Raw genomic sequence first — 22,976 nt, forward strand, 5'->3', positions numbered from 1 at the left:
CCCCTCCCCCAGGGTCCAATCAAAGGATTAGCCTCTACAGGTTTGGAAACAACAGCAGCTTGAGTTGAAGTTTTCTTTCTTTCTTTTCCCCCCGCCTTTCTTTCTTGTGTTTAAATGCAGGAACTAGAGAAGTCTTTAGCTAACTGGACTCAGAACTTGAAAGAACTTCACACAATGAAGACCGACCTAACCCAGCACATTCTGGTGGACGACGTGATGGTTTTGAAGGAGCAAATAGAGCATTTGCACAGACAATGGGAGGACCTCTGCTTAAGAGTAAGTCAGTTAACTGCAGGGCACGGCTCTTCTGAAGTTTATTGAAATGTCTCGGAAGGCCAGACAAAATAGAAAGGAGCTTAATTTCTTTGAACCGGGAGGCCCTTTTCAGTTGGAGCCCGGGCTGGCGCTGTTCCTTGAGAAGGCAGCAACAAGGTTTAACAGATCTGACCCTTTGTTTCTCCAGCACTCAGTGCTGGAACTTTGCACACTCTTAATGAGCTTTTTAAAAAAAAAAAAAAAATCACCTTCAGAGCGGGGGGAGGGGAGGGTTGCGGTTTTGAGCAGCTGTCTGCACTCTGCTCTGAGTCCTGCAGAGATGACAAGTACCAGTCCTTGTCTGAGAATCAGAACTTCAGCAAAGAGGTCCGGGCTGGCCTTAGAGCAGTGTCTCTGCAGTATCTGTTCTGGGCCCAGCAGACAGCCGGAGTAGTACTGAGTGCCAGGCTCCAGGGCATTTTATCTGAGCACCCTGCATTCACATGCAATCCAGTGTTTATTTCAAGTAGCTGGCTTTTAAAACTCTCTGAAAGAAATGGTCAGCTGCTGCACTTAGTATCTCAGTGAATCACTTGTACTTATTAAGAATTGGATTGCAGTTAAGGTATTACAAGGTGTAAGCAGATGACAGGATCAGGTTGGAATTGAAGGGTTCAAATAGATCTTTGTTTTAAGAACAGTTAATTCTAAGAAAAGTTGAGTCCTTAATCTAATTTTTGTGAATTAAGAGATGTACAAGTTGAAAATTCAGACACTTCTGAGTGTATTTTAATAAAATAAAAATGTTTTTCCTTCTTTATTTTAGTATTTAATATTCATGATATACCTGTCCTTTTAGAATTTTAGAATAGTCCGTTTAGAATTTTTATTCAAATTTTATATAACAGAAAATTACAAATATGTGAAAGGTACCCTAAAAGCTAAGGAAGAAGTAAAGACTGGGGCCCAGATGTTCCTAATTGTTACCATCAGGAATCCAATCAGAATGACGGTATACAAAATGCCAGGATTTTTTAAAGCTGAGATGAATAGATGCTATGTAAAACAGAAATACAAAACTTGGTTTTTTAGTGATAGTTTTTTCAGCCCTCTCAACACATTTGGTTGGGTGGATGTAGAAGCATTGTCTATTTTTGCTTCACTCTGAAAAGAGCAGAGGGTTTTTTTGTTATGTGCATAGCTGAAAAATCTCTAGGAGTTCAACTCTGGTTTCCACATTTGTTAAGTGGAATGTTAAAAATTAACCAAAAAAACTTTTAGGTTACCCTTTTTATCTCTAGGATTCTGAAGATTTCTAAGACCTGGGGATACTTTTGTACATTTAAAGAGGCTGATTTGCATTCTTTAAATTTATATTTATTTAAGTAATAAATTCGAACCCTAGAAGGAGGAAGATCCTTTGCTGATGTCAGCTTAGGGGTTACTTCTGCATAACAGAGAGTTGGGTATTTGGGGGTCAGCCTGCTCACTGCAGACCAGTATTTGATTCCATTTCCATGGTTTCCATCCAGAGCAGTGGTGCATGTTGGGAAGGTGGATTAAATGAATTATATGCATGTTTTAAATTTTGCTTTGTTTTTGAAATATATCACTCAAACATTTAAGTGATGTTAATTTTTGTGGTCCATTTGCACTATATTCATAAGATTTATATTGTGACCGAGATGATAGTTTTTAAATTAAACAGGTGGGACACTGGCCTTAAGTAAGAATAAGGACTTGATCATCTTTTTAAAAGAAAGGATTTGGATCATAAAACAAAAAAGTAACATGTAGCAAGCAGTAAATAAATGTATACTTAAAGAATAAAGAACAGAAGAAATTTAGGTGATGCTTAAAATATATTCATCTAAACTTTCTATTTCTAATTTTTAATAAAATCCGGTAATAATAAATTGAAGGGCATGGCAACCCACTCCAGTATTCTTGCCAGGAGAATCCCATGGACAGAGGGAGCCTGGCAGGTTGCACAGAGTCAGACACGACTGAAGCAACTTAGCAGCAGCAATAATAGATTACTGCATTATATTAAAACTGTTTTGGATAAAGCTGAATCCTTTTGGTCAGTTACACTTCAGGTACAATCTTTTGTTACTGTCGCTTTTTAAGGCATTTATCAAAGGTGTAAAACTTCTGTTGACGTCAAACCCTAGGTCTTTAAAAGGCAAAAACATAATTAAGTCCTTGGGATCACTGATTAAAATGAATGGAATCCATAGTCCTTTTTGATGGGGGGTAGGGAGGAAGAGAAACTCTTTCCTTCCTGCCTATACTCAGCTGCTAAATGCATTGTCATTTCCAGGTGGCCATACGCAAACAGGAGATAGAAGATAGACTCAATTCATGGATGGTGTTCAACGAAAAAAACAAAGAGTTGTGTGCATGGCTGGTGCAGATGGAAAACAAAGTTCTCCAGACAGCAGATATTAGTATTGAAGAAATGATCGAAAAGCTCCAGAAGGTGAGCAGGAGTCCCCAGAGGGGTACAGTTATGACCACCACGGTCTTCTCTGCCCGCCTCACTCCCAGACTCAGAACTGTATGCCGTAGGCACATTTCCAATGAGATGGGAAAGGTGGGCTGTCCTTGGTGGGCAAAGTGCTGTGTACTAGGGGGTTGCTTTCTCTTTGTTAGGAAGAAAAAGGGGCTCACGGCTTCTTAAGCCCCAGTTCACACCCCAGGGGGCTTATGGTTTCTCTAACTGTATTGTTAAGATGATCCCCTGGCCAAAGGAGAAACACCAACAGCAGTGGGGCTGTGATTGTGAAGTGGTCGCTGATTCCCATAAGGAAAGGAAGAAAAAACCTTCTCGTCGCAGTCACCCCAAATGCCACTCAGGAAAACTCTTGCTGATCTATTGGGCTAATTTAATTATACCCAGTAGTCCTCAGCTCTCAAGTGCATTAGAATAACTCTGTGAGGGAAACCAGGGCTTTTGAATTAAGGAAGTAAGTGCTGCCTTATGTATTACATATGCCCTTTTTAGCTGGTCACTGAGGGGTTGCCTTAACAGGTGAGAGAAGTGTTTTTGTTTTTTAAGAAATTTCAGGAGGCACAACTATGTGTTTGTATCTGCCAAAGAAATGCATTTTCTGTGGTCATCCCAGCTTTTGTTTTGGTGCCTATGCCAGGACTGCATGGAAGAAATAAATTTGTTTAGTGAAAACAAGTTACAATTAAAGCAAATGGGCGACCGGCTGATCAAGGCCAGCAACAAGACAAGAGCGGCTGAGATCGATGACAAGCTCAACAAAATCAACGACCGTTGGCAACATCTTTTTGATGTCATTGGCTCAAGGTAAGGGGTGGCCTAAAAATGGGTTCCTACTCCCTGGCTACAGTTGTTACTCACAGGTCTCAAAACTGAGCCCCATCTTCCTCTAAGGTAACCCAGCAGTTTTCTGAACTTACAGATGAAGGTAGCGCTTGATAAAGATGAATGGAAATTCTTATTTTGGTATTATAGGAGGATTACATTGTAGCATGGTGGTTTAGTCATGAAGTCGAGTCTGACTCTTTTGCCATCCCCTGGGCGGTAGCCTGCCAGGTTCTTCTGTCTATGGGATTTCCCAGGCAAGAATAGTGGAGTGGGTCACTGTGCCCTCCTTCAGGGGATCTTCTGACCCAGGGACTGAACCCAGGTCTCCTGCATTGCAGGCAGATTCTTTACCAACTGAGCTACCACGGAAGGAAGGAAGATAAACCAAGTCTATCTCACCTTTTGTTTCTTTTCTTTAGCTTAAAATTTCACATGACTTAGACTTGGTTTAAATGAGAGTTGGTCCTTGAGGAGGAGGTATTATTTAGAAATTCTAACACTACCTTAAGACTTGTGTGAAGTCTTAAGATGAAGTTATGCCTGCTTGTTCATGCTTGTGTGTGGCAAGGGCAAGTAGGTCAAGGCATTGGCCTGATTTTCTGGGGCTGCTTCTGGGGGAGGGGGGTGTCCCTGAAGGTTCCCCTCCCCCTAATCACCACCATCAGAGGAGCTGGGCTCATTCAAGGCAGGGCCCCTCTGCAGGTTTGTGCTGGGTGTGCTCGGTCCCCAGTGGGCATCTGGTCCTAAGACGTGGAGTCCGGAGGCACAGCTATGACTGTAAATCAAGGCTATCCAGTGCTTATCAGAAACAAGACTGACCATTTGATCTCCCCTCACAAATAATGATGACGATATCACCCAGAGCTTCTAAATGTGTTCTGTCTTCTCTGTCCAAACAGAGACCCCTACCAAAGTGTTTTTCAGTTGTGGCCTGGCACACAGTCACCTGGCTTTGGGGCCATTCATGCAGCTTTGTTCGCAGCGGCTGAGCAAGTCTGTTACATAACAGAACGCTCACATATTTTGACCACATGTAGAACATGGACTGTACAGGAGGATCCTGTAAGAAAATGAAACGCTGGGGAGTACAGAAAATAGAATACTCTTAATAATCCTTTTCTTTTACCCCATTGTTTACCCTAAACCTTAAGTGAACCTGGTTCAGTCAGCAGAGGCACCAGGCCAAGTGCTGTGAGAATTACAGACCGGAAGTGCAATAAGATGAGTCAGTTAATGTTAATGGGAGCAGACTTGCCAGCAGCTGTAAAACCAAGTGGTCTGAGAACTCAGATCTCTTCTTCCTGGAGTGGGGGTGGGGATTGAGAAGAACCTGATGAAAGAGCAGTGTTCCCAGATGGTCTTGATTAAGGGGGTGGGATTTGAGTGTTCCTGGTGGCAGAGAGAGAGAAATGTATGTTATGAGCAAAAAGGTACAGGGTAGGGCAGAATAGAAACTGTTCAGGAAATTATAGGAAGCTCCATTGGCTCAGGTATAGGAGATGAAGCTTTTAGAGAGGTAGGTTGGAGCTAAGTCTTAGACAAGCTTAAATCTCAACTAAAGACTTGGCCTCCTAAATAAAGTCTGAGTCTTTCATGGTTTTTTAGCAGCTGAGGGTCTGTTGAAGATAAATACTAGAGTGATTTGGCTGGCAGCATAACTTGGGCTAAATTTAACATCTCTCTACTACCAGTTGGGGGAGTGGGGGGGAAATCTATGTTAATCCATGGTGATAATTCAAGTAAGAGCACAGATTTTGAGTTAGTCCTGACTTTTTCTGACTTCTACCTACCATGGAAACTTGAGTAGTGATTTAACCGTCTAGAAACCTCTCTCAGTTTCTTAGTCTACAAAATAGATCTAACAGCACTGATTATGGAGAAGGCAATGGCAACCCACTCCAGTACTCTTGCCTGGAAAATCTCATGGATGGAGAAGCCTGGTAGGCTGCAATCCACAGGGTGGCTAGGAGTTGGAAACGACTGAGCAACTTCACTTTCAATTTTCACTTTCATGCATTGGAGAAGGAAATGGCAGCCCACTCCAGTATTCTTGCCTGGAGAATCCCAGGGACAGGGGAGCCCGTGGACTTCCATTTATGGGGTCGCACAGAGTCGGGCACGACTGAAGTGACTTAGCAGCAGCAGCAGCACTGATTACATCAGAGTCCGCTGTGTGAATGAATGACAACCCTTGTCTTGAATTTGTCACAGGACCAACACATAGGAGTGAGCATCTATTGAATGGTTACTAGCATTGTCTTTCCCTAAGAAGACTTTAAGTGGCACGTTTTTTGAGTGTTCGAGGATTCCCTTGCATTTGTCTAACAGTGAGAGGTCTTTCTTCCATGAGACCAGTGTCTTTGTCTTATTTCCCGTGCTTAGAACAATGCTTCAGATAATTTGTTGAAATGAATGGATGTTCCAGGACATAAGAATGTGATCATTTCTGTTGGGTCAGTTGTGGCTGGTATGCCTTTTTCATCACTGTCTTTATCTCCTAAGTTTTCTTGGGCACCTGGCACTAATCCAAGGTATGAGGACATCATACCTGTTCTTAGATCATTCAGGAGAAAGATCTAGATTCTGCTTCCTGAGGGCTAGAGTGATTATGCATTCTTACTCATGCATGCTTTGGTTCTATCACTTCAGAGTTAAACAGACTGCTTGCTTTCCTCCCTCCTCTCTAATTGCCTGTCTTCAGCCAGTTGCATGGTACGAAAGAAGGAAAAGCAGCTAGTGAAATTTCAGTGGTCTTCTAGAAGGAGCAAAATAAGGAGTTGAAATAATAGCAAATATATTGACTGCTGGCTATATTCTTCACAATGTACCTTTTATGTCTGATTTCACATAATCATCACTCTAATTCTGAAAGGTAGATGTCATTATCCCATTTTACAGATGAGGAAATTGAGGCACTAAAATTAAGTAACTTGGCACGATTGCATAGTCAGCACATGAGGCAACCAGGATTTCAACTCAGACAGTCGTGTTGCCTCTCTGCAAACCCAGACCCTGCTGATTTGTTATACCAAAATGAGTAGACCATGTTGAAATCCATTCAAAACTGAGGAGCTAGAAAGGAATAACTTATTTTACCTTAAAGCAAAGGCCAGGGTAAGACATATGACTGACAGTCTAGGAAACTTAGTTGACGTGACACTTCAGGTGAATCTGTGGGTTGAGGCAGCAAGCTTGAACTTGCCATAAATTGACCTCATGTATTAACAGAATAGCTCCTGGTCTGATCACTGGCACTCATCACATCACCATCAGAAAAGCAGGCAAGCACAGGATGCAGAAATTAAACCACATGGAGGAGAACCTGCAATCCTGCAGGGTCCATTAATAACCTCATTTGTCCAGAGAATTCTGGACATCATTTAATCATTCCTGTCCTGCTCACGTGTTCTACTGCTTCATTTCTGTGGCAGGAGACAGCGTCTCTTGTTAAAAATAAGATTTGGAGGGAGACCATACACAAGCACCCAGCTTCATGACTTTAAAATTTTAACCACAGCCTTTAACTTCAAAGCTGGAGATGGTTCAAGAAGTCCAAGACCTCAATAAATCAGGCTGGAAAAAGGCCTATTGTTTTGGGGTTATTCTCAATAAAATAGAGGTAAGTTTCAAAAGAACTGACAAAACATGAAGGACAAGATTAGTTCAGTGCACATTAAATTTACTAGTCATTTCAGGTAGTAGGCTCCATTGTGGGGTGGATAGGGTGTGGGTTTTTTTTTTTTTTAAGTGCCAGGCTTATATATATTATTTTATTTCATTCTTGCAAGAACCCTACATGGGCAGTATTCTCCAACTTTCAGAGAAGGACTCTGTAGCTCAGAGAGGGTCAATAACCGAGCCAAGGGCAGAAGCGATTCTACCTCAGGCAGGACAGAGCCACGGTCTTTCTATCCCCCTGCACCATACATCAGAGGAGCACTTGGCTCCTTTGAGACCTTTAAAGGTGCTTTATCAGAATTTTTCTAAAACCTGGAATTCAGTATAGACTTTACTATTTTCTCTGGAGCAGTGGTTCTCAGATTTAAACCTGCAGCAGAATCCTTGGAGGGCTCCTGAGAATGTGAATGGCAGGACCCCAACCCCAGAGCTTCTGATTCCCTAGGTAGAGGAATGCACCCATTCTCTGGGCCGAGAATGCATATTTCTAGCAAGTGCCAAGGTATTGCCAGTGGTTCAGGTCTGGGGATCACAGATGGAGCGATCAGCCGGGTGACTTGCCACAGAGTGGACTTGCCACTTATGTGGTAACCTTGTGGCCTCTGTAGCATATCTCCTTGTTGATGAACCATGGGCTAGATTCTGGATGAAAAAGCACCAGGACAGTGATGGGCCCGCCCATATACATGTGTGTAGTATTAGTGTATGGTCCGGGAGGTTGGGGGTAGGGGGAGGTGCTTTGACCCAAACCACGGTTTCTCCCCCTGCATGTATAGTGTTTTTCAGCTTCTGTAAAATTCTTACAGCAAAGAGTCTAAAGGATACATCTTCTGAAATAACCAAATAATCAGGGGGGCTGGGGTGCCTAAGTCAGTCTTAATGCCGACTTCCTCACATAAGGTCACATAGGCCCTGGTGGTAGTTCAGTGGCTAAGTCATGTCCAACTCTTGTGACCCCATAGACTGTAGCCTGCCAGGCTCCTCTGACCGTGGGATTCTCCAGGCAAGAATACTGGAGTGGGTTGCCATTTCCTTCTCCAGTGGAATCTTCCCGACCCAGGAATCGAACCTGGGTCTCCAGCATTGCAGGCAGATTCTTTACTGACTAAATTGTGAGGGAAGCCCCTGGTGTGGGCACAAAAATTCACAGAATTGACTCTCCATCTGAATTGCTGCAGGAGCTTTTAGCATTCCTCATGGGCCCCTGGGTGGCTTCTTACACTTGTGACATCTAAACTCTTATCAAATATGTTATTAATTTCTTTCATAGAAAGGTTGTTTGAAGCACTATGTATTTTTTGGTGAATGGTGTGAACCCAATCTGATTTGATGACATATTAATTATATCCTACTATGCTCAATGACAGATTAAATGAGTTAATTTTTTTAATTGTAGAGATTGGCTATGCCTCTTGCCCATGTTTTCTTCGATAATGTCATTGAATATTGACCTAGCAAGACCTGAATGCAGGAGAGATGGCTAAGTTACAGAAATTGTTTTTCAGAACCACCAATATGTGTGATTCGTGTTCTGGGTCAGCTGGGTTACCTATTAAAAAGAACAGTTTAGGCACAGGATGTTGGGTAATGGACCAAGGGATGCAGAATTGCCTTGCTTCAGCAGCACAGACTAAAACTCTGAAAAGAAGGTTCTCGGCCATCAACAGGACTGATGCCAAAGAAAGCTTCAGCTCAACACATAATCTCACCTATGTATACCCTTGATTTCAAAATCCCAGTAGATAAACTCCTTAAAAATCCACCTCCTTTTGTTTCCCAGCACCTCCATCCCCCTTTCATTAATCAGAACCTTCTCTGTGCCTCCTGAAGCAGGGGCCCTGTGTCCTCAGTGAAGCACTGTCTGGTTGTTCATCTTGGTGGAAACTCTTTGGAGACATGGGATTAGTCTTTAAAGTTTTAAAGACTTTTCTAGCAGCCTGTGAGGATAATCTAGTGAAGGCTTTGCATGCCTAAAAGAGATGAGACAGCTGAGCAGAAAGACATACCCCAGAATATTTCCGTTGGTATCTATTGGGTGTTGGATCATTGGTGGTTTTAATTTTCTTTTTATCTCTGTTTGGTAAATGTTCATTATGGAAGAAAGAATACTGGAACTTTTTTTTTTTTTCTTAAAAAAATGTCATACATGTTGTTACCTTTCTCCTAATCTTTCTTTTATGGTAGCATCATTTAATAGACTTGGCATCCTTAGGCCCGTGTTATGAAGGAGGGATGCACTCAGACACACTACCTTATGGTCCCTTTGTAATTAGACTAGAGAGCTCTCCTGCTATTAGCAAGATCAAGTCCATGAAAAAACTTTTTAATGAAGCATAAATTTCCTACCAATGTGAAAAGCCCACCTGTTTTATATTAGTAGCAATTAAAAGGTTGTCATTTAACCTCAGCAGTTATTACCATGGCAACTGCATGTTAAGATTGTTTTTCCACCCCTTGAAGAATGGGCAAGGAGATGTGTGCCTTTTTAAATTCCTACGTGTTTCATTGCTCTCCTTTTATCTGTATTTTCTCAAGGTTACTCTGGAAGACCAAACAATGCTGCTAGTCATAAAGCTGACTTGCTCTGGTCTTAGCAGGTTGCCTGATTTAGTGGGACTGGAAAGACTTAAAGGTTTTTAGCACAGGGAGAGCCAGATGTGACGTCCGCCTCCCCGTCTCCTTTTTCCTTCTCATCATTCCCCCTCTGGAGCTAGAGGCTGCTGCTCTCAGGGCCGGCAAAAATGCCTTTCTGAGGGCCGGAGATCTTCCCCACGGAGACAGCAGCCATCACAGGGACTGCGAGCCTCAGGAGCCTGGTGTCCAGCATCAGATAGGTCCGGTGTCTGAGCAGTGGAGGTCACGATGCACAGCCAGGCATGTGGACACAAGTTAGATGCTGCATTTGAGGGAACTGTTTCCAAATCTATACTCCTGATTTCACTGGTTTAGAATATACTTGCTGTGTTCAAGTGGGGATGAAATAATGACTAAATGTTGGGCTTTAGGGACCCATGAAAAATGATTGATATCATAGAGTCTCCAAATAAGTCTGAGACTGAGCCTAAAAGGGGCTTGGACACAAACCAATGGTGGTCCACTAAGCAGAGCCACTCAGGATCATGTCAAGAACCGTGAATAGAGATGGGGAGGAATTTTCAAATCCTCAAAGAAAACTGCAAAATTTCTTCCTTCCTGCAAATCTTGAACTCCATTTGTACCACAAGAGAGATGTTTTGGGTTTTTTGGTTTGTTTTTGTTTTTGTTTTTAGTGCAAAAAAGCAAAGAAGTGGACTAAATAAATTCTCTGCTCCTTCTAAGCCAGGATGCACAGGACTGAAAAGGCAAGGCAGAAAATCTCCCGGGGCAATTTCTTCTTTAAGAGAAAGCCATTCCCGTTGGACCTGGGGGCTTCAGATTACACCGTTGCTTTTAAACCTGAAACAGAGACATTTAATTTGATGAGAACAGAAATCCTCCTTTCCAGCGCCCCAAATCTAAATGTTTCTTCCCTGGGTTTATAGCACTTCATAAATAACCCATAGATAACACGGGGACTTTCTTCCCTGGCATTGCAATCCTGTAGCGTCAGAACAAAGACTGTGTGTGCGAGAGACAGGCAAGGGCTGGAGATGTTTGTTTACTGCAAGGGAGAAAACTAAGGCTTAAAAATTGCAGTTAGCGGAGTCGCAGGTCTCTTGCTGGCCTCCCGGCACTGTCGTGTGCTGGCCGCGAGGCAAGCCCCTGGGAGCCTGCGGGAGGGCGGCCTGGGCAAGATGCAGAACCAGTGAATGGACAGGCCGCCGCGCGGGGGAGGGGCCGCCTCGTCCCCGGGAGGTGGAGGTGCAGCCGGGAACTTGGAGGTTTCGCTCAACCTAAGGAATGATTTTTTCTCATCAACAGTAAGTGCCATTTCAATCATCCGCCCTGCATCCGGGAGGGGCGGCTGCTGTCTCTGGGTGTCTCGCTTTCTCGCGCTCCCATGTTCGTTACAATAGAAATGACCGATGAGATGGTGGCTGTGGAGTGTGTGTGCTCGGCCATCGGGGGATGGGTTCTTTCCACTGTCAGCATGCCGTGCGGTGTCTGCAGCCAGCCTTTGACAAGCTGGGCAAGAGAAGTGATTATGCTGTGGGGAAAATGGAAGTCCTCCGGCTTCAAAGAGGCGATTAGCTCAAATGTGATGTCCCTGCCCTCAAATCAGGGCTTCAGGATCTTGGAGTAATTGATTATCTTACTACAGAGCTAGTTAGTTGTTTACAAAGATGCAATTATGCAGAATTCATACAATGTTTTTAGCAACTGACAGCTGCACACGGGTCTGAGTGTCTGTTTTAGTAGAAATTCAGATATTCAACCATCTCAGTTTTCCTTTTTAAATTATGCAGTCCGCATTGGCATGGGAATTTTTCTAGCTTATGCTGATCCAGGGCCTTAATCATTTTAACTATAGACCCTTTTGCATGGAGAAAATAGGGCTGCAATGTTAACTCTTCCATATACATGAATTTGATATTTAAAGCTTCCTGACACATTAAGACTTAGGCCTGACTAATGAAGTGTTATTTACCTGGCTTGATTTTTTATTTTTGAGAGAGAACAAGGTTCATAGGTATTAAATTCCCATCCATCGCTAGATGAAGATGAACGGAAAACTTTACTCACCGTGATTATTTTCTGCATTTCTAACCACAAGCCCCACAAAAGAACTTCTAAAATGTGTACTCTTTGGCAAACTTCTTATTTTGTTTGGTATCATATAAAAATGTGTTAATTTTATTCAGGTCTTCCAATAGTTCATATAGGTGAAAAACTTCCTCTTTGCACCTAAATATTTTGGTTTTCCAGTCCTCAGAACTGGAATTCAGCTCAGGGAACTGTGTCTGTTTTTTCCAGAGAAACATGACTTGCTGAAATATATGTGTGATTAGTATTAGTCAAGCGCATCTGGGGTGAACCATGGACCAGTGCCGAGATGGTGAGCTACTTAAGCTGCCTGGGTGGCTGATGCAGTCCAGAATTGTGCTTGCTTCCCTGTGCCAACAGTCTGCTCTCTGAATGGATTTCCTTGTTCCCAATATTAACCCGAGATTTAAAATTTTCCAAGAGCAAAATTAACAAGGTCTAACTAGGAGGTCGGTTGCCTGGGTTGGCAAATGACGTGTACTTCCTGACCTGGGAAAGGTGATGATTAGATAATTATATTAGTGTCTGCACAGAATAGAACCATACAGACTAAGCAATACATCTGATGGTTCTCAGATGTCTTAGTATAATAATCTGAGGAACAGCATTCATTTATACCACTGGGCATTTGGGGATATTTCGCATCGGGGGGTATTTGGTCAGAGGTTGGGACATAGAAGCAGGTTAAGTCCTGACTGATTGAATGTTTTGTAGCTTCTTTTCCTTTCCCTCCCACCCTCTCCCTTCCTCTTTTTTTTTGCCCCAAGCGTGCATGTGATGTGTATGCTTGGTTTGGAGTTCTTCGCATGTCTAGTGTAGAACCAAGGTCTAGGAGCGTGTGTGACTCGTAGTATGCCAGCAAATTGTCTGTAGCTGGATGGCTCGAAGGTGCTCTGATCTTTACCTCTTTCCTTTAAAATGTATTATGACCATCTCTTTTATGAAAAAGACAAGTTTGAAGGGATGTGTGAATATCACTTGCTCACTCAGAAGATATTTATTGAGCAACTCCTGTATTGTATTATAATGTCAAATTAGATCATGACCCCTGGGAATAAGTTATCTTGGAATCCTCAGGATCTTCACAGGACCCCAGACAAAGTCAGTGGTTAAAGTTTATTGAAAGGAAATCATGAAGGGGCAAAGTGGGCACTCAAAATGCAGCATTTAGTGGGTGGGTTCCTACCCCCTTTGTGTCCTGAAGCCTGGTCATATTCCCTGACAGTGATGAAAACCATCCTGTACCCCCGCATATGTGCACATTATCATGCGTAGCTTTATATGAGCCATCACGAGAAAAGTGCTTAAGAACAGCAATTGTGGCCAGATTGCCCAGGTTGACATCCTTCCTCTGCCATTGAATGAGTATGTTACCAGGCAAATTATTTAACCTCATTGCCTCAGTTGCCTCATCTGTCAATTGGGCATGATTCTATACTGATTTCACTGCACTGTTGTAAGAATTAAATGAGTTAACTACTGTATATAAAGCACAACAAGCCTGATACATATAGATGTCAGCATTTCTGTAGATGTTCCATTTTAGTAATATAGTTTGTGAACTAGAAAGCATACCCAATGTAGGCATTTTAAAAGAATGGGATAACAGAGAAAGTCTAGTATTTTATTCCCACACCTAACTGGTTTGGACACCAGTGGGCCTGAGCCTCATATTTTGGGTGCCACTGGCCTGGAGTGCCAGGCATCCACCTTCCCATATTCTGCCCTCTACTTGTTGCATACCTCACCCTTAACAGGATTCAGGATCACTGCATCATGCTGTTTTTGCTCCTAGGTTATTTTGTTACTTGTTAGCTTTCTTCATTTAAAAAGTTGCATTCTAGCCCTTTTCTTTCACAATAAAGAAAGTAAGATCCTTATGATGGAGTAGGGTCAGGTGCTGGGTGAAGCAGTGGGGGCTGCCATTCTGGGAGAAGAGAAGGGGAAGGATGGGGAAGCAGGGCAGTGTGCAGAGGTGCTGGCCTGAGCACCTCTCCCCACCGACAGGAAGCTCTCAGGGCTGGGTTTCTCTAGCCAAAGCCTCCCAGGAGGGTATCCCCTCGAAAACTACGTGGAAGACTTCGTCCCATGGGGCCTAGGGTTCCCAACTGCTCTGGCATTGTCTGGAGTGTTCTTTCTGTTCCCCAGGCAGTCAGGATGACAAGACATTGGGGTGAGGATTTAGGGTCTAACTCTAAAGCCAGGGGAATAAAGGAAGGATCTAGGTTACAGCTGCATCCAGGCCTGGCCCCAGATTCCGTTGCTTCCTTTTTAATAAATCATCTTATGGCTTTGAAGGAAACTTCTTGTGGCGTTTGCAGTAAAAATGTAATTTGGAAAATCTACCTTCTTCAGATCATCACAACCACAATTTCTGGGCATTTATCTCTGTCAGGCACTGTGCCAAATGCCTTTCATGCATTTATATCTCATTCTGTCCTCTCAGCCACCCAATGAAGGAAGGTACCACTGTTCACACAGTTTTACACATGAGATTAAACAGACCCAGGACTCATACCCAGACCCTTAACACAAAGTGTGTGCTCTTCATCCCCAGGCTCCTTGGCCTCCTTCCAAGCTTGCCTTCCTCATGACACTACGAGGATAAAATATTTATAAAAGGACCGTGTGAAGGCCAATGCCATATAAATGAGGCCTTATTGTAGCAGTGTGTGATCCCAGTCATCGGTCATAAGAGCTTAGTGAGTGAGCATAGTGAGTGCTTGCTTTATGCCAAAGGCTTTACATGCACTCCCCTGTGTCTCAGGAACCCCTACAAGGTTGATAATTTGCTGGTTAACAAGGAAACTGGGAGTCAGGAAGGTTAGGTTCCTTGCTGGGTACATAGCTTATAGATGGTACAGTGGGGCTCAGACCGGGGTCTGCTCACTCCAGGGCTCTGGCCTGCGTGTTGCCCAGATGCTACTGCCTTCCTGAAGCTGAGGGGACCTGAGAGTCCTGCTGGAGGTCTCAAGGGGCTGAGGTAGAAGGATTTTCCCTGAATCATAAAACTAACTGGAAATAGAGCTGGAGCTAGAAATCATTCCCCAAGGTTGATTGGGCTTCCCTGGTGGCCCAAATGGTAAAGAATCTACCTGCATTGTGGGAGACCAGGATTCCTGACCCTGAACCAGGAAGATGCCCTGGAGAGGAAAATGGCTACCCACTCCAATATTCTTGCCTGGAGAACCCCCATGGACAGAGGAGCCTGGTGGGCTACAGTCCATGGGGTCGCAAGAGTCAGACACAACTGAGCGACTAACACACACACAAGGTTGATTTTGTCAATAGTGTGCAAAAAAGAACATAATTAAAAACAACCTCTCAGGTAACATGTAACTCTATGGTTTTACTAGATAATCACGTGGACTAGAGGTGCTCATGCGTATTTATTCATTCAGCAAATGTTTGTAAACACCTCCCGGCCACCAGGTGGTCTGAGGGTGTGGGGTGCATGCAGAGGGGGCCGCATGCCACCTGGCCGCTGTGGACTCTGGATGGGCACTGTGAATGAGGGATTGCGGGGAGAGCCCCAGGGCTGTGGGAGCACGTGGGTGAGAAGCCCCCAGTTCATCTCAGAGAGAACAGTGGTAGAAGCTACGGGAGAAGGAAAGGGCAGCTGGTTTGTGGAGGGCAGGGCTGGAGGCAGACAGGCCACGGACCACTTGAGGAATTGAAAGGGTCAGGGTTTTAAACTGATATGTCAGGGTAGGCGAGGACTGTGGAAGGGTTTGAGTGAGGATCGGACGCTGTATGCTTCAGCTACAGAACCAGAAGCTGGTAGGAGGGTGAGGGGGCAGCAGGAAGCTGTTCACAGGCAGTCAAGGAAGAGATGCTGGTGGCTGGGGCGGGCGGGGTACTTCCTGTGAGTTAGAGTCAGTGCCCCAGTTTCTCTTTCCAGCACCGTGGGATGCAGTTCTGATAGCACCTCGTAACGTGAGTATCAGTAAGTGGGAGCTTTCCATTGTTGCCATTACCTCAAGTCTCTGGGATTAAGAAAAGCCCACGGATTACCAGAGCAAGCCTTCACTTGCTCTGCTTGAGGATTTTCACATTGTCTGTGGGGGTCTACATGGAGATCATTTTCCCTCAGCCCCTGCATCACTCCCACCTGACAGCACTTTGACATGCCTCTGAGCTGTGTACGCTGACGCCAAGCGTGTTAGTTCAAGTCTACTCCGTGCCGAGCCAGGCGGATTGATCGGGTTAAATGGAGCTGGAACCGTGCTTGCTGATGACATGTCCACCCCTCCCTTCTTGGATCAGACGGCTGCCCCATGATGGGCTGGTTCCCTCTGTGCAGCACCTCCAGCGCCTCAGGCTAGATGTGGTGGGGTTTGGCACGTGCTCTCTGCTGACTAGAGAGGGTCTCATGAGAGGCATCTAGGGTCAGAGACCCCCAGTAAGCCAGGTGTATAACATCTTTACCCGTCAGGGAAGGTCCTTGACTGCTGTGACCTTGGTGATACCCAAGACAGAAACTGGACAGAAGTCACCTGTAGTGATGTTAAGATGGAAAGAAAGAAATGGCATCTCCTAACTCCTCTGGAGCCCTGGAAAGATGTACTAGGTCTCAGGGGATCCCACCTTGGGAATGATAGGATTTTACGTGTGCCTGAGTAGTTAACTCTTAGTCCATTTAAAAATCAACCACAACAGCAGTTTTGTAAATTGTCCCATATTCTGTGAAAACTTGTATCTGGTGACATGAGCATTGTCCCTGCTATAAAATCAGTAGCCAATGATGATTCCCTTTTACTCTCCAACACACCTGTGGGTGCATTTTTCTCACCGCTAAACATTGTGCTTTTGTTTTCCATCTCTCTTTTTTTTTTTCCCCCTGCAAATATATTTAGGGTGAAGAAGTTGAAGGAGACCTTCGCTTTTATTCAGCAGTTAGACAAAAACATGAGCAACCTTCGCACTTGGTTGGCTCGGATCGAGTCTGAGCTTTCTAAACCCGTGGTTTATGATGTCTGTGACGATCAAGAGATCCAGAAGAGGCTTGCTGAGCAGCAGGTGGGGAAGTGCGGAATGGGTTTTTGTCAGGGCCCACTCATTAAGACCTGTCTCGCGCTGGCCGTGTGTTTTAGCGGGTTCACATCTCATAGTATTGGTTTGTTTCTTCCAGAGAAAGCTGACAACCTGCCTGTGTCCTTGGGGGTGTGAGGCGTCTGTCTCTTACACACACACCCCACCATTCATGTGGCTCCTTGTGAAATATTTTGAATAATATTTAAGATGCAGACCTTAATTGTAGTGATAAATAAGGGTTTTTTTATTTTGTATTTTCCTTAACTTTGATCTTTGTTTTTGGTAACATAGTTTTGGCAATGAATTGAAAGAAAAAATAATTTTCCAACCAAAGAAGGTCTTCCTGGGACAATACTTGATAGGTGTGATAGAGCTTCAAAAAAGTGGGGGGCTCGAGGGGTGGGGAATACAGAGGACCAATAGCTGAGGAAGCCTCTCCTGTGGATGTTCTGTACATTTCTGCCATCAGTCCTGTCCCCTCTTAGCCAACCCTGGAAATCCCACAGTTGGAACATCATTGAGTTTTGCCCCCTTACCTGGTGGGTACTCTGTGGTCTCACTGACTTGTCAAATCCACTCTCCTGCCCTCCATGGGCTCATGTTAAAAAACTCATTCTCATATGCAGTGCCCAAGCTCCTCTTTATTTTTAAAATAGCTGAGTTTGTGTTATTTTACTAGCTTTTAGAAGCTTGTTATTTAACAAGCTTCTCTTGTTTTTCTTAGCCCTGTGAACAGATTCGGTTTTAAGGATAGAAACTGTATGGTCGCCATCAAGTTCACAGACTTGTATGTTTTCTTCCTGTTTCCTCCAGAGCCTTGGTGTTTGTTTCTAACTCACCATGCAGGGGAGATTCACCCACATATCACAGCTGCTTGGGGGCTGAAACTTTTTCATCAGATTATCATCAAGGCCAGAAGGCCACCCCTTGATGATAAATTCTCTTGAGTTCAGGTCAACATTTCATGCTCCCCTGAAATAGAGCTAAGAATTTGATAATACTCTCAACTTAGATCTTTATTTATTCCTATTACATTTTACTGTTTGAATAATGCCTATTCTCTGATTTTTAAACTAGTATGATTTAGCAATGCTCCAAAGTAAAAATACTGGTTTTTCCACTTAGTCTTAGAAATTTAAGTATGTCTTTTCCATTGAGGTCATCTATATTCCATCTTTCTTTTGTGGAGAAATGAATATTGATATAACCACCATGTTAATGGACACTGTAGAGATTTTCATGCCTTTTCAGTATAGTCACAGCTACTAAATATTATCAGCTTTAATTACAAGATTGATCCATTAGGTTGGATTTCTTGAATAGTCACTTCATAGACAGGCCTTACAGCCTTACATATAACCATCTACCCTGACTGGTGAGCTTTTTCAGGTAAATAGAACCAAAGCTGACAACATTTTTCCCCCTGAAGAACGACTGGCTAAATTTGGCAGGTGCTGATTATATAAATGTGTTAACACTTTATAAATCTGACGTGTGACAAACATCATTAAATTGCAGGGAATTTATTCCCAAAAGTGTATAATTTGGAGCAGCTGCCATTCTCTTGGCTGTGTTTGTTCCTGTATACTGAAATGGTGTATAATTTTAATCTGGCTGATTTGAAGCTTTCCTCTTCATAGAACTTAGAATCACCATCATGGAATTCTTATCCCTTGGTTATAAAACAAATTTATGGCATTAGTGTTCAGGACCGCCTTGCTGTAAAGAAGTCAGATCTTGTATTAAGTATCTGTCACAAATCACTACAGATTTAGCAGATTAATGTACATTTATCATCTTATAGTTCTGGAGGTCAGAAATCTGACACAAGGCTGAGGTCAAGGTGTTACCAGGGCTGCATTCCTTTCTGGAGGTTCTGGTGTCAGTGTTCACTAACTCAGTTGTGTCCAACTCTTTGTGACCCCATGGACTGCAGACAGGCTCCTCTGTCCATGAATTCTCCAGGGATCGAACCCAGGTTTCCTGCATTGCAGGCAGGTTCTTTACTATCTGAACCACCAGGGGAAGTTCTAGGGGAGGACCCATTTGTTTGCCTTGAGTTCCTAGACATTGCCCACATTTCTTGGCCCATGCCTCCTTCCTCTATCTTCAAAGCCAGCAACCTTGCATCTCTCTGTGTCTTTCTCCCTCCAGTTGTCTCTACTTTTAAGGACCCTTGAGATTCCATTAGAGCCACCCAGAGAATCTGGGATAATCTCCCTGTTTTAAGGTTGATTGGCACGCTTAATTCTCCTTTGCCATGTAACCTAGCATAGCTACAGTTCTGGGGATAAGGACCTGGTTCTTAAAATGCCAATATTCTGCCTACCACAGATGTCCTGAGGAAACCTTTAGTATTCTTATTTAAAAAAAAGAAAAAATTATAATTTAACCTAGACCTTAAATGCTTCATAAAAAACAAAAAAATGTCACACACAAAAAAATAGGGGCCATTAGAAAAAAACTTTACCTGTGTTGCTGCCACTAATTTAAATATAACAAATTGCTTGATTACTTCCAGAAACAAGACCGAAGCTTGAGATCACCTAGTACTACCTTCTGCAGAAGCCCTCAGGCCCCCAAAGTGATTAAAGAGCCGTGAGGTCCCTGCACCCTCACTGTGATGTCCTTGGGAGCCTGGTGCAGAAAGGGTCAGACCTTAGAGAAGTCTTTTTGCTTCTCTTCTTTATGTGAAGCGCTTTAGGTAGTAAGGGTTGAATTGTGATTCCTGTAGAATATGTATCATCTTCAAAACGCAAAGGAAGCCGTGGGCACCTCTGTGACATTTTTAAACCTTGAACCACTTTCACTGAGTCTTCAGCATTTCTCTCCAGTTTTCTTTGTTTTTGTGGTTCTCCGTGGAGGTGCCTGATGGTGGCCTGGGGGGTTAATTATCCCGCACCCTGTAATTACCAGTAGTCCCCTCCCCGGTGGGTCATGTCAGCTTTCTGCCAAACCCCCAAACCACTCCCCAAGACACCCCTGCTGGACTTGCTTGACACCCCCAGGGTCTCCCAGGAGACTACCTGGGGCCCCGTAACACACCACGTGATTTTTGCCCTCCCACCCTGGTTTTCCTTTCTCCTGCTCTTTATTTCGTCTTTCCCAGTTCCCTGTGTGTTCTCACCCTTCCGGCTGCAGTCTCAGCCCTAGCTTCCTGCCTCCCCCATCTCCCTCAGCCCTCTTCCAGCTCTCGTGTTCTCTGCCCCCTGCTCGGGAACAGACAGACAACGCAAACAGGCGCCCTGTTTCCAGAATTGTTAGCAAAGTCTTTCACATGGTTTTAGGATGTTTCTTAAGTTAGATTCACCTCTGCATTTGAACACTTTTGAAACCAGGGGCCTCACCACAGGTGCTAGTGGTGGGATTATCTCAGTTTGCAAAATGTCAGTTGTCCAAGACTTCACTGGTTTGTGTTTTAAAATATAGTCCACTGTTTATATTTTACAAGATGACTAATTCACCCTACAGTTGGCCATTTTGTGGTGTTTTAGAAGTTTTGGAAATTTTGAAAAACGTCTTTTTTGCCAAGATGTTCATGGTCTTTTATAAAGCATCAGAGAGCTCGTTTCTTGCCATCATTCACCCTTTATATTAATCAGTTTTCTTTAGCTGTTTCATTCAGTATAAGCTGAATAGAAATTGTAGAGTAACTGCAAAGAGGCTATTAAAATACATAGCATTTATGTTTATCCATAGACTAGACTTTCTCAGTGCTTTTCAGTCAAACCCTATCAAGTGAGGTCAGGGGCATGTACCATTTTTGAAAGATAATTGTCAATATTACTCATTTAGCATCAGCATTAAGAGTCCTTATTTGGCAAAACAGTTAAAAGGGACTTATCAATAGCTGTAAATTTTAAGAAAGCATGTGACAATTCTGTGAACTGGTGAGAATTCTTAAATCTAAAATTCTATTAAACCTAATAAAGCTAGTCTTCCACTGACCCCAAGATGACTGCCCCATTACAGCATCTCAGACATTTGTCCTAGGCTACAGAGCTTAAAGAAAATCACCTGCACGTCTCCTTTAATAGGACATATGGTGTCGAACTAAAAAAAACCACACCATTTTCTTCTGAATGTAACTTTGAGGTACTCATTGTTCATAGGTTAGGATCTGTGTTAAGCACTGCTTGATTTAAAACTTGATTTGAGTGTTAGCATTTTGTTCTTTCCACCTAGACATAGCATGATACAAATGTGCATTTATCAGGAGAAGTAGGAAAACATTAGTCCTATCTAGTAATCCAGTTATAATCTCCAAAATTATTAAATATTGAGATGACCTGAAATAAACTTCAGGTTGCCTTTCTGTAGACAATGGTAGACACCGTTTTTAAAATAATCCCTCTTAACATGAACTTTGTTGAATCCAGGGAACTTTTTGTTAAATCCAGCAGTTTATTTAACTTTGTCTATTTCGCAGTGTAGTTTGGGTACTAAGATGTGTGGCGCGGCTTCACGTCAGTTGTCACAGAGCTTGGATATCAGGAGAGAACTAACTCATCTAGAATAACAAGACAAACAGACTCCTCACCTCGCCTCACCCAGCCCTGCCCTTGTGTGCAGAAGAAATACTCCCTGGGTGATAACTGAAAATGCCATGTTTATTCTTAAACAAGTTTTCTAGCGACCATGAGCTTTCTCTTGGTGAGCCTTTATTTTCCTGAATCAGCAGTGCTCTCCCCATCATGGGACAAGACCCCAGAGACCCTGACCCCTCCCCCATGAGTTGGAGGGCAAAGTCTCTACACCAAACTTTTCCCTGGGGCCCATGGAGCCCTAGGATGCGCTGGTGGGGAGGTTGTGGACACCGTGCCAGTGTGTGCACAATTTGGGGGTGGACTGTATGAAGATAGCACAAAACTCTGGATAGATTTAAGAATTCTGTGACCTGTAAAAGGTTAAGAGTCTGTGTGGCTGAAGTCTTAGGTCCTGTTCAAGATAGTTTTCCAAGGAAGACCTCCCAAAAGCCAAATCTAAACTGGAGGCCCTTGAGATTGGATGGTGTGGAGTAAATCGAATGCCACCCCAAAGTCTGGGGTGGTGGGCTGTCAGGGGAGGGAGCCCCCATTCCTTTGCCTCCCTCACTTAGTCATTTCAACACTTTCACCCCACGGCTGCCCTCAGCTCGGCCTCCTGTCGGGTGCTGGAGCACAGGGGGTTGCACAAAGGTGACTCCGCCGGCGTTGCGGAGTCCCAGGTCGAAACGCGCGCAGACCTGTGTCCCCGGGCTGGAAGGAGGTGTCCTTGGATGCCGGCCCTCCCACCTCCAGCTCACAGTGCCTCTTCCTCTCCTGTCGTTGCAGGACCTGCAGCGAGACATCGAGCAGCACAGCGCAGGGGTGGAGTCTGTGTTTAACATCTGTGACGTCCTCCTGCACGACTCGGATGCCTGTGCCAACGAGACCGAGTGCGACTCCATCCAGCAGACCACCAGGAGCCTGGACAGGCGCTGGAGGAACATCTGCGCCATGTCCATGGAGCGGCGGATGAAGTAAGGGCCGAGCTGCCCCCGGGTGATTGGAGTGTGGCTCGCCAACTCCATGTTCCCGTCTGACCTATGGAACGGTGACCGTGTTCTGTGAGCTTCACTGGGGGATGTGCTGAGTGCTGGCGGGGAAGGCTCAGTAGGGGTGGCCAGTCCTTATTAAAGAAATCATTCAAGGAAAGCATGATCAGGGTCATGTCTCTCCCTGGCTCTGCCGTGTCCTGGGGGTAACTGCGGGTTACACTGTACTGAGGTGTCCCAGCTCTGGTGGAAGACGCCTGTCTCCTGCTGGGTGACCTCTGTGAAGCTGGCGTTCTGAGAGGCCTGGTGTTCCCAGAAGGAGGGCGTCCTGACCACGAAGTGATGTCTCTGGTTATTTCCTGGAAGGGGTAGCAAGATCATCCCCCCCGCCCCAGACATTTAGTGCCAGTGCATGGGGCCAGGGTTGGAAGTGGGACCAGTCAAGGGGGAAGCTGTCCAAAAGGTCTGATT

The 22,976-nt window shown here is 44.2% G+C and overlaps 1 protein-coding gene across 11 annotated transcripts in view; it reads left to right on the top strand.

Moving 5' to 3' along the window:
* SYNE2 (spectrin repeat containing nuclear envelope protein 2) overlaps positions 1-22,976 on the top strand; it is a 316,121-nt gene that overhangs the window by 275,888 nt on the left and 17,257 nt on the right. For 5 of the 11 annotated variants that reach the window (XM_070469450.1, XM_070469452.1, XM_070469451.1 and 2 more), the window contains 5 exons: positions 121-276; positions 2,579-2,737; positions 3,384-3,574; positions 16,813-16,975; positions 22,303-22,490. In XM_070469450.1, the coding sequence (XP_070325551.1) occupies positions 121-276; positions 2,579-2,737; positions 3,384-3,574; positions 16,813-16,975; positions 22,303-22,490 (857 nt within the window). Of the gene's footprint in view, positions 1-120; positions 277-2,578; positions 2,738-3,383; positions 3,575-10,867; positions 11,173-15,847; positions 15,893-16,812; positions 16,976-22,302; positions 22,491-22,976 lie in introns of those variants that run through there. The other 6 variants (XM_070469453.1, XM_070469454.1, XM_070469457.1 and 3 more) reach the window with 3 other exon arrangements.

This window comes from Odocoileus virginianus, chromosome 6 (assembly GCF_023699985.2).
Source record: "Odocoileus virginianus isolate 20LAN1187 ecotype Illinois chromosome 6, Ovbor_1.2, whole genome shotgun sequence".
NCBI classification, from domain to species: Eukaryota; Metazoa; Chordata; class Mammalia; order Artiodactyla; family Cervidae; genus Odocoileus; species Odocoileus virginianus.